This window comes from Pterocles gutturalis, unplaced genomic scaffold, assembly GCF_000699245.1.
Source record: "Pterocles gutturalis isolate BGI_N339 unplaced genomic scaffold, ASM69924v1 scaffold7793, whole genome shotgun sequence".
Taxonomy (NCBI): domain Eukaryota; kingdom Metazoa; phylum Chordata; class Aves; order Pterocliformes; family Pteroclidae; genus Pterocles; species Pterocles gutturalis.
The window spans coordinates 15,411-33,878 of NW_010122944.1; the positions used below are offsets into that span (position 1 = coordinate 15,411).

The 18,468-nt window shown below is 43.7% G+C and overlaps 1 protein-coding gene across 1 annotated transcript; it reads left to right on the forward strand.

Annotated features, from left to right (window-relative positions):
• Positions 1–590: 590 nt before the first annotated feature.
• On the forward strand, positions 591–18,254 carry LOC104464867 (ephrin type-A receptor 1-like). Its single transcript, XM_010077709.1, has 3 exons — positions 591–880; positions 4,017–4,084; positions 17,835–18,254. Exons 1-3 carry the CDS (start codon positions 787–789, stop codon positions 18,135–18,137), a joined length of 465 nt encoding a protein of 154 aa, XP_010076011.1. The 5' UTR covers positions 591–786; the 3' UTR covers positions 18,138–18,254.
• The last annotated feature ends 214 nt before the right edge of the window (positions 18,255–18,468 follow it).

The following is an 18,468-nucleotide window of genomic DNA, read 5'->3' on the forward strand; positions in this document are numbered from 1 at the left end:
CCATGATGAATAATAGAAGAGATACCACAAAAGCAAGTTCTTTTGTATTTATGTCCCTCAAGGAGCTAATTAAAAGTTCCATGAGGTCTTCCTATAGAGAGAGAATACTTCTGGGTCAGTTGCTATCCCATGATTTTTGTCCTGAAAAGCAGGCACCTTCCACCAATGCAGAGAAGCTTATTAAAAGGAAAGCAGTAAATCTGCCAGATAAACTGGCATGGCTATTGCTCATACTGTCACAGCTTGGGGAACAAAAAGGGCTGCTGTCATTGTGTACAGATGGATTTCCTAAATATCTACTGCAAGGATGGCTCAGTGGTTTTAGCCACATTATCCTAGAGAGAGGTGAACGAGCAGTCCCTAACACAGTGTCTGGGCTGTTTTAATCTCTAAAAGTCACAAGTGCACAGCGGTGGAGCAAGAGCAGGGACGGTGGTGAGGGCTGCCCAGGAGGTGGCAATCTGGAGCTTCTTACAGGACTGGAGCAAAGGTGGAGGGAGGCTCCCAGGAAAAAGGTGTCTGCCTTTAAGGTGGGATTTATTTGCCTGCCAGATGGGAAGTCTGTGACCAACCCCTTTAAAACAGGTAGAGGCAGTAAGGCTTCTCCACCCACTTGCCTTGATCTTTCATCATAACTGTGGGCCAGGCAGGGAGGTTGTGCAATGTGTGTGCTCCAGTCAGGAGGCTGCAGGAGAGGTTCATGCGGTGCGAGCAGGAGCCAAGGCTCGGAGGCCTGAGCCGGGAGAGCAGGCACGGGCTGTGAGCCAGGCCCGCTCTCCAGCCAGCATGGAGCTGAGGACCTGGAGCAGAGGGATAAAGCTCTCCCTCGCTCTCCTTCTCTTCTGTGCTCTCCTTCCTCCCGAGGTGCCTGGGAAAGAAGGTAAGCGTGGGACCCACTGGTCCCTCTGCCTGGAGGATTGGGCTTGGGCGGGCAGGGAGAGAGGGACCTCTCTAAGGGGTAGGGAACGGGGCCTGGCCAATGTGCGTAGAGCCTCAGCTACACGACAGGGAGGGCAGACGGGCCTGGGGGGAACGAGGGGAAGGGTCAAACACCAGACAGCTCTTGGTGGCTCAGTGAACTGAGTGCACATGTGTTCCCCCCTCCCTCTCCACGCCCACCCCGCTGAAGCACAAATGTCTTGGCATATCCAGTGACCCAAGAGGATTCTGCCTCCGTTTGCATTACACACAAGTGTTGCAGATAACAAGTTTAAACACAAACTCAAGAAGTTTCTGCTCCTTCCCCCCTCCTCCCCAACACTCCCACAGTCTCCTCAGGAAGTTCTCTTAGGAGTTAACCCTTGTGAGCAAGAGGGCAGTCATTTTTTTGGAGACTTGGAAGGTGAGACAGGCTCTTTCACCTACCCGGGTGTTGGAAGGTTGAGCTGAAATTTACAGTTTCCTCTTTCACCTCCTCTCTTAAGGCACCCTTGCTTCCCTTCTCTGTTCCACCTAGTCTCTTTTATTAGACGTAGTGATCTTTTTTTCTTCCATCTTGGCAGCTGCACAGTGGTTATGAAACATCTGGGGAATGGGAATTTTAATAGAGAGGTGAGGAAGAGTAAATCTCTGTTCTGTTCCCTACCTCCTCCTGCAGCTAATTCCTGCCAGAGACTCTGTTTTGCACAGCAAGAGATATTGGGGCTTTTCCATCCCAAGGACAGCCCTCTCCTTTGCTCCTCTAGGCTCTTGATGGAGAGGACTTAGTCATAACTGGCAGTTCAGCCGTGGGCTCATCTCAGACTCTGCAAGTTCTGAGTGCTCTTTTAAAGTGTTCTTGACAAACACACTTATAATAAAGATCCAGCTACATTGTGGAGAAGGTCAGCCTAGGTGAGAAGTAGTGTAAGGTAGTGCCATGCAGGCTCTGGTTTCCGTAAGTGGGTGACCAGTAGTTGGCAGTAACACTCAGGGACTTCTCTGCCAGCTTCTCCCTTATCTTAACCATCTCATTTGGGCTGTGTCTGTGATCCACTCTTCCTTAACATGTCTACCTGAGAACAGCTCATTTCCTGTCAGTCTTCTCTTATCTGAAGTCTTTCTTCCTTTTGGGGAGACGTCCTCCCATGTGGCTGGACAGCCACGTCAGATTCCTGCTAGTGAGGCTGTGGACCAAAGAGCTAGTAGCCCCAGAGTACTCCTATTCCCTGTGTTCTTGTAGTCTTGCTGATTCATTCTTCCTTTCCTTGGAGAATTCCTGTCGTGGGTTTCACTTAGAGAGGTGCTCCTTGAGAATGGACTTTGCCTCCTCCAGTAGGCACTCAGCAGCTAAGAAGCTGCTGCTGGCTGTGCAGCAGCATGGCACATGGGCTGTGCCAGGTTCCTATCCCAGGCAGTTCTGAGCTCCTTTTCTCTTGCTCTGCTAGAACTTGCCATGCAGCCCCTCTCACTTCCACATCACTGCTTCAGGCCTGAAGTGCGTGGGATAGATATTATCTGGGTGACGGTTCTGGAAGGACAGGCTACCTCACCCTGAGAGTTTTTGGAGCCAACAACACAAGAATAGTATCACAAATAGAGAGATTGAGAGCAGAGGGGAAGTGAGTGAGGAGCCTTGCTGGACAGGGAGTCTGTGGCTAGGAAGGTTTTGCCATATGACCATGCTGCGAAAGCCACGAACCTGCGAAACCTTGATTCCTGCTTTTCCCTTCTCTCAGTCCTGAAAGGGTGTTTCAGAGGTGAGAACAGCAGTGCAATCCCTCATATCTCCAGTTCTGGGCCCACAGCCTGCTTCCTCATTCCACAGGACTCCTGCTGATCTGCACTTTACACTGTATTACTTGTAGTTGGCAGGCAGTATTTGTAAAGCAGTCAAATGAGGGAGCAGAAATCTGCTTATGTAAAAGCCATTTAAATATTTTCCCCCTCCTACCTTTCACCCCCAAGTTCTTTTCTGAGATGTTCAGAAATGACCCCTCTGAATACACCCACAGGAATCTAAACGGGAATCCAAGGAATTTCTTCTGTTTCCTGTGTTCCCAAGCTGGGGCTGCAATAGGTGCACCAAAACCAGTAGTCTGTTCTTGCAGCACCGGCAGACCCAAAGGCAGGCACAAAGCTACACATCCAGCAGTACCGCTTACTCCAGCTCCTTGCCTTTCTCCCTGTTTGCCTATGAAGTGACACATTTTTAATTTCTGTTCAGATCAAGACTTGAGGTCAAACTCTCATCACATTTTCAAATTTCTTTGAGAGCTAACAATGAACATAACACTGAATGTCTCCTTTGCCACATGACACCAGGGCCAAGGCTTAACAACACAGCCACGCAGTGCAGTTCTGCAGGAGGTGGCAATGCTTTGCCTGGGAGCTGTTATTCTCTTACTGTCATGACTAAAAGAGTCATGAGGGGGGAGAGAGTGAAGTGATTTCTAGGCCACCATGAGATGCTGGACAGCCTGGGTCAGAGGTAGAGGGCTCACCAGTTTGAGCAACTCATGGATCTCATGGCTTTTGGGTACTGTGACAGTGGAAGGTCCCTTCTACAACTTCACACTGCCTCTGTACTTTCCCACAGTGTTTCAAGCACTGAATAGTACCTCTAGGGGACACTGATTGATCTTTTGTTTTGATAATTTATTTGATAGTCTGCCTCTTCATCCATTTTGTCTGCTGCCTTCCTATTCCTAGGAAAGATGTGTTCAGCTGCTAATGCTGGGTTCTTATTTCAATAGCCTTCAGCCTCCTGCTGCCATTTTGGGGCAGGTTTAGGAACTGGAAAAATTTGTCAGGGTTCCATTTTTTGGACGTATGTGGATATTACTTAAGAGAAGGGTGGAAGGGGAGGGTGGTCTCATATATGAGGAAAATTTTTAAACTCCTGACTAGCTGCACTGTCTTGTATCTTCCCATTCTTCCTCTAGCCGTGCTTTTTGAAGGTAAAAGGTCACAAAGGATGTGGGGCTGAGAGACAAAGTGCAGGCTTCGTCTTCTGTGACAAAACAAGGATGAAGCCATTCCATGGGCCATATGAGTTGGGTTGCTGACTTCTTTTTTCTCCTTCTTCTGGTTTTCAGTGGATCTACTTGACACAAGCACTGCACAGGGTGAACTCGGCTGGCTTCCAGACCCTCCAGATGTAGGGGTGAGTACACACATTCAAGGAAGGGGAACCACTGGGAGTACTTGCAGCTCTTCACCTCTGCAGCCTCAGCCACAATGAGGACTGATGCCTCATTGACGTTCAGTAGCTCTTCTGATGCCTATTGACTTCCAATAGCTTTCAGTGATTAAACATGTCCTTGAAATACATTGTTTCCATGAAGTAATAAAACAATGGATAAAAAGGAACAAATCAAATCATCACCCAGTTTTTCATCCCAACATGTTCCAAATACACCTTATGGCTCATTTTCCAGGCAAACAGCCATGACAGAAGTATTTCTTTCTCCAAGTCTCTTAAGAACTTAGAATCTTTGTCTGTTTAGGTTGTTCTGTCTTTTTTTTTTTTTTTTTTCCTCTTGAGTACTAAACTGAATGATTCAGTTACAATTTTTTTCAATCAACAGCTGACTGCAGAAATAACTGTTAACTCATGGGGCAGCAATCTGGCCTGCTGGGTGAGCTGCAAGGTTTTAGGACTTTACACCCAGCTCTGTGTTTGGCCTACGCAGATGATAATAAGTGAGGAATTTCCCTTTGTTTCATGACTGTAAAATTGAGTTTATAGAAGTGCTTCAAAATTTACTCCTGAAAACAGCACAAAATTGTACCCAAAAGACAGCTGAGCTCTCAGCTATCTTTGTACAAGTACAGCTATTTTGTATGAAGTACAGTTGAGCAGTTCCTCTTCCGTCACAACCTATGTTATGGAAGATGGTTTCCTCTGTAACAGCAGGACTGTGGGAGTGGTGGAATGAAGGCACAAAGAAAAGAGAATTCAGGGACTATGCTGCAGTATTTAGAAGGATCTACGTTAATACATAGCTCCAGTTCCTCATCCATGCTCTTATGTTTCTAGCAAGCCCCAAGATCTCCTACGAAGAAAGAGTTTTACCCTTGCTGCTTATAAAGCAGACCTGGGTTCAGCCCATTCCTAACTCATTTTCATAACTTTCCTGTGTAATGTGCTGTGGCTGGCTTAAATTCACCCCAGCCTCCTCCTACTCCTGGTAGGCTTGCTGGTTGAACTGGAGCCAGACAGTGAGGTGCTCCTGTACTGGCGTAACTGCATTTGTTTCATTTGTACAGCTGTTTTGGTTATTATTATTATTATTATACCCTACTCAAAACAGGTGTCCTAATGAGACATACATGTTGATCATGTTTTGCTATTGTTACCTCTGCTGTCCCCATCAACTGTCTGTGTGGCAATTTTAACCCAATACTTGGCTCCAGGCATGTTCAGGATGAAGTCTGCCTCTTGAAGAGATTGTAAAAAAAACACCAAAAAGTGCATTTTAAAAAATAATCTGATAGAAAGAAGACAAAACCTTTGAACATCTGATTTTCCCACAGTAGGCTCACAGCAGCGCTAGGAACTGGCATACAACTGTTTGTGCTACATCTGCTTTTTAAAATATGTATGTTTAAAATATAGTAGTTGTAACTGGGAATTGCAAATTTTGGCAAACATGGCCTGAGAGCAATTTAAACTAATAGATCAGGATACTGATGAATTATAAACTCACAGAGGATGAAGAATAGATTAATTGGCTTCTGATGAACAACTCTTTTGCAGGGCTTTGTCTAATTACATAACTTCTCAATAACTATTAGGTGGAAGGCTGACAAATTGCCACAAGCAAAAAGGGAACAATGGGCAATTCTCTTGGAATCAGAACTTTGAAGACCTGTTTCTGAAACCTTTCTTCCAAAATGAAGAAGTAAATAAGTTTGAAAGAGAACTGAGATAAATTCAGAATATTTTTTGGACACAAAAGAGCTAAGATTAATACTGACTAGCTGATTAGTCTGACTAGCTTAATTAGTAACAGGGTGGAAACATCTGAACTCTATTGCATACAGAGTTGAAGGGTATATTTCATGTAACAATGCTGCTTTTACCTAGCCTTAGATGCCAGAGATCTCCCATCTGTGAGATAGATTTGTGTCAATATGCTTGTCACACAGAGGAGGAATTTGGTGTGAGGAATTTTCTTGCTTTATATGGACAAGGTCTCTGAGGCATAGGCCAGAAGAGGTTGGATAATTCTTGTGGAGGCAAAATTACACCTTTGTTTTCTCCTCACTTTTAGCCACTGTCAATGGATGAAGTGGCTTGCCATGTGTGATTGTTTCATGGTCAGACTTGGTATATATCCAGCATAGACAATGCTGCTTCTGTTAATACATGATCAGCCTAAGAACACCGAGCTGTGTACCAGTCAATTTTGGACAGCATGGGTCATTTTTCTGGACTTCTAGAGTATATTAACTGGCAGTGAAATCTTGCTTAAATTTAAAGGCAGTCTATATGCTAAGTAAAGTGACTGTAGAAGTCTGTTTGCTGAAAGGTTTTGTGCCAGCTTGCTTTGTAGAAGCTGTTTAGAAAGAGTTTCATTCATTTTAGGCTACTATTGGAAACTAGACCCTTAAAAAGGCAGATTGTAGCTCCTATAACCACTTTCTTATCTTCCTTACCCTTCCATGCCCCATCATCTACCAAAATCCTTGATAATTATTTTGCCTTTGAACTTTTGAGATAGCAATACCAATTGGACATAAGGAGGTATGTTACAGTATTAGTGGTAGATTCCTGTCTTTTAACATATATTCATGAGCGAATGATGATCAGTTTGAAGGTGTTGGGAGTCTGGAATTTACTTTCTCTGACATTTCTGTAAAGGTCCACATGCTGCACAAACAGCCTGGCTACTTCAATCGATTTCAAAAATCGCTGAAAGTATCCAAAAAGGGCTTCTAAAATCCTCTGATGAACAAATTCAGTTACTGGGCATAGTAGCATTGCTTCTTGGCAGCTTGTAAAATAACAGTATAAGAAGTTATTTATCTCTATTTTGCTTTCAAATATAATTGCATCAGCTTTGAACAGATGGTGAAGAGGAGTCATGTCATCCTCTTGCATTTTGCTTTTAATAGACAAGGCCCTGAGCAACACAACCTCGCTTTGAAGTTAGCCTTGCTGTGAGCAGGGGGTTGGAGTAGAGAGCCAGAAGTCCCTTACCACCTAAGTCTTTCCATGTTGACGTGATCTTTTTGCATTGTTTGTATGTTAGCATTCTGAGCTTGCATTTTTGGCTCAGGTACAAAAGGTCCTCCCAGTTTTACCTGATTTAAAGTTTTGAACTCTGTAATATCTATTCCTATGTATTTTCCATATCAGTTTATGTAGGCCTATGGTACTATGTATTGGGCAATGAAATATTTGTGTTTAGTTGCTATGTTTCTTTCACCCCCAGCTTGTGGCCTTATCTTCAGATTTTCCTTTTGTCTACTATTTCAAATTTCCTTTTTTGTGTGTGTGAATAGTATTTGCATAATCCACCCCTACTTTTGTGATTATATGTGACTGCTTAAGTTCTTAGCCATTTGTACTGTCCGATGCTGCATACTGTGTCTCTCAATATGACTTTCTGTCTCTGTGCTGTTGAATGGATTGTAAATTAAACACACTTTATTCTTTTTTAGCTGCTATGTTTTCTTGGGAGGCAGGCTTTCACCAGTTCTACAGCTGTCTTTGCTTGTAAAAGAGTCCTTTTTCACAGTGTTTTTAAATTTGATATCTGTTATTTCAGAAATCACATGGACTCTGCTGCTGCCACTAATTGACAAATTGTGTCATATATATTACATATTAAAGGTACAGCAATGCTCAGTTCTCAACTGGTAGCTGGTTTATGGAGCTTTCTTTCCCCAGATTATATTCCTGCATGGATCGTGGTATTATTAAATTTACAGATTATTTTCTTAGTCTGCTTTCTAGGCTGCTACTGTTCTCAATTTCCTGTGCATGGTGAGAAGGAGGACATAATTTTTTCTGCCTATTTCATAATCTTGCTTGCTTCCACACGTGCTTCAATGTGTTGCTATCCATTTCAAACTTTCGACCAGGTCTCCCAGTGTGCATGGCACCTAATCTGCTCAAATTCTCTGAAGTCTACTCTCACGCAGGACTGGGGATGTGCACTTAATCCCAGTGACCTAATGTATCCCAGAGGCTATTCATAAATAGCCACTAACTCCAACTATTGTGGCTCCAAAAACACTTGAAAAGCTTTGGAAATTATTTAATTCTTGGGCAGTTCTGCACCCCACGTTTCACGGGAAGTCTGATTATGAACACAGCAGCTGCCAAATGAATGCAATTTGAGTAAGCCAGTGCTCAGATTTTTTTTTAAATGCTGTTATTTCCCTATTAAATCCTAGGCATAGTACAAATTCTACCTGCTCAATTTTATTTATGTAATAGACTAGATCAAGTACCTGTGACCTGTCAGCAACTTTTATATCACTGACCACACGACAACGTTTACATGCCTTCAGGTTCTAGAAAGGTGAGGTAATGTTCCACCAGACTAAGAGGTCTCAATGTTAACAACAGCTGATGGCTGCCTTCTGTTTTCACCACTTCTGTTCAGACAGATAGACCTGAAAAATGTGGGCTACACAGCTCTCAAACCTGAAAGTGATTCCAGCATAGCACTCGTATTTCATGAAACAAGGGCAGTTCACTTTTAGTCAGACTTCTTGGTATCTTACTCAGCCAGTCAGCTTTTTGGAGGATCTGAAGGCGGTGTGAAAAATAACCATCAGATGCTATTATGTGCATCTCTTCCCACAACTGTTGACAACGCATGCCCTTTAAGATCTAACTCAAAGGGATGTCATCCCCTCTGAACCTGGAACTGAGTACCAGTATATACCTCAGCTTGCTCTCAGTATCAGGCATAGGGGATTAGCTCTTCCAAGTGAACAGGATCTGTGTAGAACTTAATGACAAATGCCTAGTAAAGTCAACAACTAACTAGAAACGGGAACAGCTCTGACTTCAGGGTCAAAACCTGACATGCCTTGCTGCTTTTGATATGCGGACCGCTGGAGATACTTGTTGATGATATTCTGTCACCTGAAAATTAGTTATTTTTGTGTGAATTTGGGAGAGAAGGAAAAAAAATGTTATTCATATCCAGATATAACTTAACTTTTCTCATAGGGGTGAGAGGGGGGGAGAAAAAAAAGTGAGATGAGATGAAATGAAGTGTAAATTAATAACCGTACCATAGGCCAGAGTGCACGAGCCACCAACCAGGTAGCCTACAATGAAGTCACTGCCACAAACCCAAGTAGGAATCTCAGCTACTATACTCAGTGTTGTGACCTGCAGGGCAGAAAAGACTACGTTCTGAGCCAAAGCAAAGATGCTGTACAACCATGACATTCATCACCACGGCTGCTCAGGCACTACAGTGATGACAGTGATTCACTGTCCCACACAACATCTTGGTGGCCAAATGGAAAAATATGGATTTGATGGAAGGACCACCCACTGGATAAGGAATTGTCTGGATGGTCAGAGAGTTGCAGTCAACGGATCAGATGTCCGAATGGAGACTGGTGATGAGTGGCATTCCTCAGGGATCGGTACTGGCACTGGTGCTATTTAACATCTTTGACAGCGACATGGACAGTGGGATAGAGTGCACCCTCAGCAAGTTTGCTGATGACACCCAGCTGTGTGGTGCAGTCAATGTGCTAGAGGGAAGGGATGCCATCCAGAGGGACCTGGACAGGCTTGAGAGGTGGGCCCATGCCAACCTCATGGAGTTCAACAAAGCCAAATGCAAGGTCAATGCACATGGGTCAAGCACAAATATAGGCTGGGTGGAGAATGGCTTGAGTGCAGCCCTGAGGAAAAGGACTTGGGGGTGTCAAGTAGGTGAAAAACTGAACATGACCCAGCAATGTGCGCTTGCAGCCCAGAAGGCCAACTGGATCCTGGGCTGCATCAAGAGGAGCATGACCAGCAGGTTGAGGGAGGTGATTCTGCCCCTCTACTCTGCTTTCGTGAGGCCCCACCTGGAGTACCGTGTCCAGTTCTGGGCCCCCCAATGCAAGAAGGACATCCATGAAGATGATCAGAAGGCTGGAACACCTCCCCTGTGAGGACAGGCTGAGAGAGTTGGGGTTGTTCAGCCTGGAAGAGAGAAGGCTTCGGGGGGTCCATATAGTGGCCTTCCAGCACCTGAAAGGGGCCTACAGGAGAGATGGGGAGGGACTTTTTACAAGGGCATGCAGCGACGGGATAAGGGGTAATGGATTTAAACTGGAAGAGGGCAGATTTAGACTAGATATTAGGAAGAAGGGAAGTTGTGGATGCCCCCTCCCTGGAAGTGTTCAAGGCAAGGCTGGATGAGGCTTTGAGCAACCTGGTCTTATTGAGAGGTGTCCCTGCCCATGGCAGGGGGGGGGGAGGACATGGCAGGGGGGTTGGAACTCGATGATCTTTAAGGTCCCTTCCAACCCAAATAATTCTATGATTCTATGATTCTATGACAGCACTGTTGCCTAGCAGCTTCAGGAAGCTGATTCATCTTTTCATAGCTGTTGAATGAGAGTGGACAAGGTTCACTGAACTTCCTCAAGTCAACACAAAAGCACCACAAGTCAGCTGGAGCTTTGAGATGAGTCTACCTACAGGAAGGTCACCCAAGAAGACTAATAGCCTACTGAAAGTAAAAAAGAGAACAACTTTTATTATAATTCCAACTAAAATACTGGTGAGTTTACAGGCAGGCAGGTTAGGAAGGAAAGGCTTTATATCTTTTGTTGCCTGCTGTGTCCTTGCTGGATGGACCTATGCTTTGAAGAGTGATTCTTACCATCTCAACCTGCCAGCTCCTCACTGTGACTTTCATGCTGCCATCTCCTGCAGCTTCTTTTCTCCAGGCAGGTTTGATAATCTCAAAGAAAAAGCACAATTACCTTGTCCCTCTGTGGGATTCCCCCCAATCTGTTGCTCATCTTTAAAAGGAACTTATGCAATCAGAGTAGAGTATTGCCGATTGCCATCAGACTTATTTCCCAGGTTCTCTGTAAGAACTGGAAGTGTACTTGACACATTATACAAAACCATAATTCACATCATACAAAGCCCTTTGCCTTGCAAAAAAACCCCAAAACACTTCCATTTGTAATGGATCCTATGCAATGCATAATGTAGTGCAAAAATAACGAGAGCTAACATTTGCTTTATCAGTAACACGACTTTAGCCATGAATTCTGAACTCTTAAGATGCACCATCTGATTTTCCACTCCTGTCCTTTTTGTTGTTATTGATTTTGTTACTGGGTGTTAGCAAACATATATGAAACAAGTGTTCCAAAATAGCTGGGTGAAATGTTGGACTAGAGTATCACTATCCCTCACCTAGTAGCACATGTTGTGACCAGAACTGCTTTCATGCAAGACCTTAATGTGGCTAGACAGTTCAGAGAATGAGCAGACAGCAGAACCTGAGTCTGATAAACAGGTTCTGTAATCAATGTGCTGGAGGTCTGTGGCTCACATTAGCAGCTTCTTCCCATAAGAACCTAAGTACATGTTAAATTAGAAGATGGGCGGGATGGAGACCTGTGCCCTAAAGGACAAGTTATTACATAATGCATCCACTCCTCCCTGAAAATAATCAATGGATCATTGTGGGGAAAAAAAAAATATCATCCCACCCAGAAAGATACTGTAGACAAGTAAACATCACTTCTATGCTCAGTTGTGTCAAAGACTCTATGATGATGTGATGAAATCAAACTTCCCTGACCATTGCCAAAAGATCAAAGAAATAAAAGTCGCCTCTTTGCTGTTCTCAGATCTAAAGTTATAGGATTCATGAAGTTCAGTGTCTACCTGTCACCACACTTCTTTCATCATTGTCATCTAAATTGTCTTCCACACCAGCAAAAGAACTTGCAATGGTATTGAGAAATGTTCAGTGAAGGGTCACAGAAACTTTATTCTGGAATACTGTCAAAACACCACTGTAGTGCTGCTATTTTTGACTGGCTGGTCTAGCTTTACCTACGGACAGATTTTTGTCGGATGTGTTTTAGCTGAAGAGAAGCTGTTCATCACTGCAGGTGTCAGCAAGATGTCTCTATCGTCACAGTCTTTCCACTGAGACACTACACTAAGAATGTTGTACAGCGAACCTGTAATATGCAACTGCCTTCAACTCTGAATCTATTCCAGGAAGGGTTTTTTTTGGTCACGGCAGCATGCAAATGCTACTATACAAAACTCAAAGAGCCTCCATAGGCAAAAGTGCTGCCAGGGGAAGGAGATAGAAACCATTCAGCAGTATGTGTTCTGCTAGGTGGCTCCAGGTTTGCGACACCAGTGATGCATCATTGCTGAAAAAGATTGCTGTTTTGGGGCCCTGCAATTTCTCTTCAAGAAGAGATTTCGTGGATTAAAATAGCACTCTGAATTCTGTTGCAAATTAGATGGGAAGGAGATGTGCTTGCTAAGCACAGGTACCCTGTAGCTGGCTGTGCTAACTCAGCCGGTCTTTTCATCTTAGTCCAGCTCTCTAACCCAAAGTTAAACAAGTTAGTGGTTTTCCGTATACGAACTCCTATCTTTTCCAGTGGAGACACGCATCTTAGTCTAGTAACTTTAAGCCTATTGGCAAGATGCTTGCCTTGTTGTTGCCTTCTGTAAGTCTCTTAAACGTATTGCTGTGCCTTTCCCCAGGGGTCTGCAGGACACAGACTGGAAGCCATTGTCCTAAGCTAATGTGAAGCCAAATGAAATATAGGTCATAGCAAGCAGCTGTTATCTGAAAGGAGATAGGGCAAGTCCCTGGCAAGCTGGAGATGGAGACAACATTACTGTTGTGAACCACAAGCTCTTTTGACTCCAGTCTGAGCCTAAGGATTTGCAATACTGTCACAGTCTGCTGCCTCTGTCACTGGTAGCCTACCTCTTTATTGGCAAGGATGAAATTTGTATTCATCATCATAAAAAGTGTGGGGTTTTTTTTACACATAAAAAAACCTAAAACCAAAAGGAACTGCTTTATTGATGCCTGCAGAGCTTGAGACAGTAGCTCCAAGAAGACATATGAACTGTCACAGTTTGTTTCCATCTTAAACCTTATGGTAGATCCTAGGAAGAGTAGCTTGCAGATGGAGGAATCACAGGTTGTCCTACATAGGCTCCTTGATGCAGACCTAACGTCCAGAAGGCTCATTTACAGAAAAAGCAGAGTAAGGCTTCCTTAGGCTTCAGAGCTTCAAACTGCATTAAAAATTCACAGTCAATCAAGGTAGATATTGAAAGGCACTTGTCATGGTTTTAAAAGCCACCACACAGCCTCTTGTTAAAAACTTCATGGGCTGAGGAAAGGACAGGGAGGGGTCACTCACCACTTATTGTCACAGGCAAGAAACTGACATGACTTGGGAAAAACAAACCAAAAAAAAGGTTTAATTTGTTAACTATTTATAATTAAAAACTAATCAAGATAATGAGAAAAAGAACTACATCTTAGAAAGGCACTTCTCCCCCACCCCTCCCTTCTTCCCAGGCCCAAAGGCTTTGTTGCTGGTTTCTGTACCTTCTTCCCCCCTGGTGGGCACAGGGGGCAGGAACAGGGGTTGCAGTCAGTCCATGTTATCTCTGCTGCTTCTTCCTCCTCCTCAGTGGAGGACTCCTCACTCCTCCCTGCTCCAGCGTGGGGTCTCTTGTCATGGGAGAGTCCTTCACAAAACTACACCAATGTGAGTCCTTCCCACACAGGGTCACAGTCTTCTGACAACTGCTCGGCTCCAGTGTGGGTTTCTTCAACAAAATTCACAGCCTCCTTCGGGCATGGTTACTTCTTCCGAAGTGGGTTCCTCCATGGCTACATCTCCATGAGCTACAAATGGGCTGTACGCTGCAGGAGAATCTCTGTTCCAGGGCACCTCCTTCCTCTCCTTTCTCTTCACTGACCTTTGTGTCTGCGTAATTGTCTCTCTCACAGCCTGTTTATCTCTCCGCCATAGGTTCTTTCACTGGCTCTCAGGCAAGCCATGGTGGAGGCTTGGGCTGCGGCAAGTTAGAGTACAAAAGAAGCCAGGCAGGCAGTCGGATGGCAGGGCTGGTTCAGCTGGGGCTGTGCCAACCCCTCCAGGTACTGTGCCCCCTCTTAAACATGTTATTTGCAGAGGCGTTGATTGGCTCAGCCCTGGCCAGGGCTGGGTCCAGCCTGGAGCTGGGGAAACTTCCAGCAGTTTCTCACAAGGGCCATCTCGGTAGTACTCCTCCCCAGCCCCAGCTCCAAAGACCTGGAGCTGGGGTGAGGAGAGGGGGAAGTCTTTGCAGTTACTTACAGGAGCCACCACTGTAGCCTCTCCCTCACTACCAGAGCAGACTTGGAGCTGGGGCAACTCTTAGCGTTTACTTACTGGAGCCATTGCTATGGCCCCTCCCCTGCTACCAAACAAACCCACCATACCATAACACATGTACTTATCTTTTGTATTTTTACTCACAAAGCAGACCAAGCCAATACTGATTACTAAAAATATCTACTGGCGCCCTTCCAGATTGTCATTCAAATAATTCTGAACTGCCTTCATAAAGACAGCTTGTCTCCATCACTTTCTTTGTATTGAATCCAACCCAGCAATGGGAGGAAAGTTGCCTTCCTTTTTCCTAAACTTGCAGTGTTCTGAGGTTATTGAGATAGCACATTTGCTTTGCAGTTTTCATTCACTTAACTCTAACTGCTATGCTGGAGTTATTTTGCTCTGTATTATACTACCAGACCAAGACTTTCGAGAACAAATCTCTGAACTAGGTGCCTGTGTTAGTATATGGGTTCCTGATAAGCACAGAACATCCTTTTGTTCTCAAACACAGTGGCTACATCCTTAGACTTTTTAGAAAGTCAAGCTACTAATTTAGGGCCCTCTCCTGAATGCATAAGTTTTTGTCTTCTTAGCAACTTTTGAAGAATTCTGAAAGGTTCTAAAAGTTCGAAGACTAGTTTAAAGACAGTTTAAACTTACAAAAAAAGAATTTACATTTAGAAAAATTTAAAAGGAGTTTCAAAGAATAAAATTCAAAGAGTTCAATAACTCTTTAGCTTGTGGCAGAGTATTGGACTAGATGATCTCCAAGGGTCCTTTCCAACCTGACTCTTTTTATGACTCTGGATCTCATGAGGAAGTTTTCTGTAGCATCATAAAATCACAGTTCACTCACTGCTAAAATGAGGAAGTCTGACTCCCACTGACCCCCACTTCTCCTAGAAGAATGTTTCCCATCCTGTGGCCAAACTGTTGACTGTAATAAGGATACAGTTCTGGAATGAAAAGGGTAGGAAGTTATATTATCAAAGGAGGTTGATTCAATGTCCTTGGCAGACAAACTGGAGAGCCAAGTAATTCGTATTGATTGAGCCAGACTTTACCGAACATGTTCATTAAGAACATTACATTAAAAATTAGAGGCATACATTTTGATTTTGCAGAAGATTCTTTGAGGATGTGAGACAGTTGCCTAGAAACTTCTGGACTCATCACCCTTTCATTAAGTGTTGTATGTAACAGTTTTCTTCTACTGCTTTGAATTTAAATGCCTCACTGAATAATGAAAAGAAGTCAAAGGCATATTTAACAATAGTTCTGTATTGTTAGCATAAATAATATCCTCATTTTACTTCCTTTACCCATCAGCAGTAGAGTCTAGAAAAACCAAGTCTGACTCCCTTGTTATTTCTTTGCACCACACTGCATATGGAACTGTGCAATAGCCAGTGCTAAGCATCTTTGCCCTGAAGAGCTCAGCCTGGAAGAAGCTGGGCTGAGATGAGCCAAGAAATATAGGAGTTAGCAGTTGGATTTTTTTCCAACAGAAGAGTTTAAAGGAAACTTTTCTGCTAGAGTTGGCACTATCGAAAATGAAATTTTGGCCCTATATCACTTAAGTTTTAAAAATGTTATATTCAGGATATGCATCACAACAGCTCACGTCTTTTGGGGAGACATGTAAAAATCACTTTCTTGGTGACATGTGTCTGTGGCATTGCCTTAGGATAAACTGCTAATGGAAACTTGTCTAACTCTTGTCCTTCAAATGCAATTATGCACTTCCCGTCAGCTTGGTGGAGGCAGAGACCCATGGCAAAATGCTTCTAAAAGCCAGTCCTAACATTGTCAGTTTCTTATGAAAGCTACTTTGCCCTTATTTTCCTTTCTAACTTCTTTTCTTCTATTTCAATATACTTTAGGATATGTTGTAGATTCAGTTCTGTTGCATTTTCCAGAAGTTTTTCAATGAAATAGTGCAAGGGATGATTAAATGAATCGCCCCTTCTAGTTGATCAACTGAGACTAATCTATCAGTTTCTCTCTCCTGCTATCGCAAATCCTTTGACCTCCAGTAAGTGAAATAAATGTAAATCTTGTGTGGTGCAGGTATATGCCAACTGGATTGGATTAAGAGGGCGGGGTAATAATGCAGATTAATTACATGGAGAAAAAGGAAACAAGAAGTGACACATAGACACCATCCGCAGAACTTTCTAGGAGGAGACTGCTAGTACGTAATTACGTAAATAGCTGAAATCAGTCAGATGTGAGCTTGTGCTGTCAGTAGGGCTTGCTAGCTTGGAGAAAGCTTGGAGAAAGCACCGTGATGGTTTTCAGAGTGGGGCTGCATAGGAGGTATGCTCTAAGTTATGGCACAAAAGCAGAGCCTCCTTTTGCACTCTGTGGATCCATCTCTTGTATTCTACTAGCAGAGTGACCTGGTCTGTGGGATCAGAAGCTGGGAGAGAGGCTGCAGGGTTACGCTGGAGAAATGTGTGAATCTCATGGTGAGCTCATGAAACTTGTCAAGCCTAGAGTAATATAGAGACTGAGGCTTTGTTTAAATTGCATCTTAACTTGGAGTGTGATTTAAAACCAAGATGCTTAAACTTGTGCCAATACCTATGTAGGCACTTGTTTCAATTTAATTTGATTAAACATTTAAAGCATAATGAGAAGGGCAGTCTTAGCATGTGGGAAAAAGGACCTGTTACTTTCCATGTGGACAAAACCTTGCTTTCCAAGTTTTCAGTTCTCATGTATGACTTATTCAAAAGTGAATATTCTTTGCATTTCCTATCTGACCTGTGATGAGGAAACAAAACTAGAACCACATAAAATTCAGCAAAGGTGTGTATTGAAATATATATCAGACCTGATTGGATTAATACAAACAGTATCAGTGAGATCATATAACCAGCTGGGCCCTTGTCCTCCTCTCAGCCATTATTTGCCTGGGGAAGAAGCAGAACCTAGTACGAAGTCAGGAAAATCAATTGAGTTTTAACAGTTAAATCACAGTTTGCAAAATATTGCCCTTAAAGAAGCATGAAATCCAAATTAATGAGTGCTTGCCCCAGCACAGTCCTTCTGCAGTTGACCTTCCCATTGTGTCTGGCCATCTTTTCTCTTACCGCATAACACTGTGCATTATTCTCAGGGACAGATAATAGTCCTGATCTGGTATGTCCTACTGTATACCCTGAATATAAATTGTGTCAGAGAGAAGTGGCTAATACATGGGAGTAGTGGGTCTTTTTCTTAATCTAAGATAAGGCAGTGTATGAAAGAAACAAATTGGAAGCAAGGGTCCATGCAGAGCAGTCCCCTTCAATTTGGCATAAGGCAGATCCTAATTACAGTATCCTCTTTGCTCCCTATGTAAAGAGTTTGGCAGATATGGGGTTCTAGACCAGATGCAGCTTTTGCTCGGTTTAAGAGACCTTTTAGCTAGCCAGGCTTTGAGCCCTGAATGCTATATGGGAATGGATCTTTTGGGCTAGATTTTGTCTTATTTGAAGCAAAACTTGTTTCTCACATCTAACAATGTGTGTTTTCTTCTACCCTGGGAGCAGTGGAGTGAAGTGCAGCAGATGATAAACGGTACCCCGGTCTATATGTACCAGGACTGCAGTGTGCTTTCCGAGGGTGACACTGATCACTGGCTTCGCACCAACTGGATTTATCGGGGTGAAGCAGCCTCCCGCATTTATGTGGAGCTAAAGTTTACTGTGAGGGACTGCAAGAGCTTCAAAGGTGAAGTGGTGACCTGCAAAGAGACCTTCAATCTCTATTACATGGAGTCTGAACAAGATGTTGGGATCCAGTTCCGCCGCCCGCTGTTCATCAAGGTCCGTAGTGCTGAGGGTGAAGACTGAGTCATATTTTTCAGCTTAAACTAGGTGTGTCTTGCTGGCTGGGGCAGGCCAGGAGGACCACCATCCAGGGAGGGGCATGGATAGCGAGTGTCCTTAGAATAAACTTTGCCCCCAGTGCCCTCTGTGATGGTCAGAGCAGTCTTTGCCACAGGAGGCACAGGAGTTTTCAAGTTAGATCAGACCTCCATTCTGCATAATCACTTAATTAACTGGACACCATGTAGGTAAGGATTCTAAAGGGTTATAACAGTGTTGGATGGTTACACCAATTTTTAGAAATAGTAAAGCAGAGACAAAAGGAATTTGACTTGCCTTAGGTAACAAAGCAAGG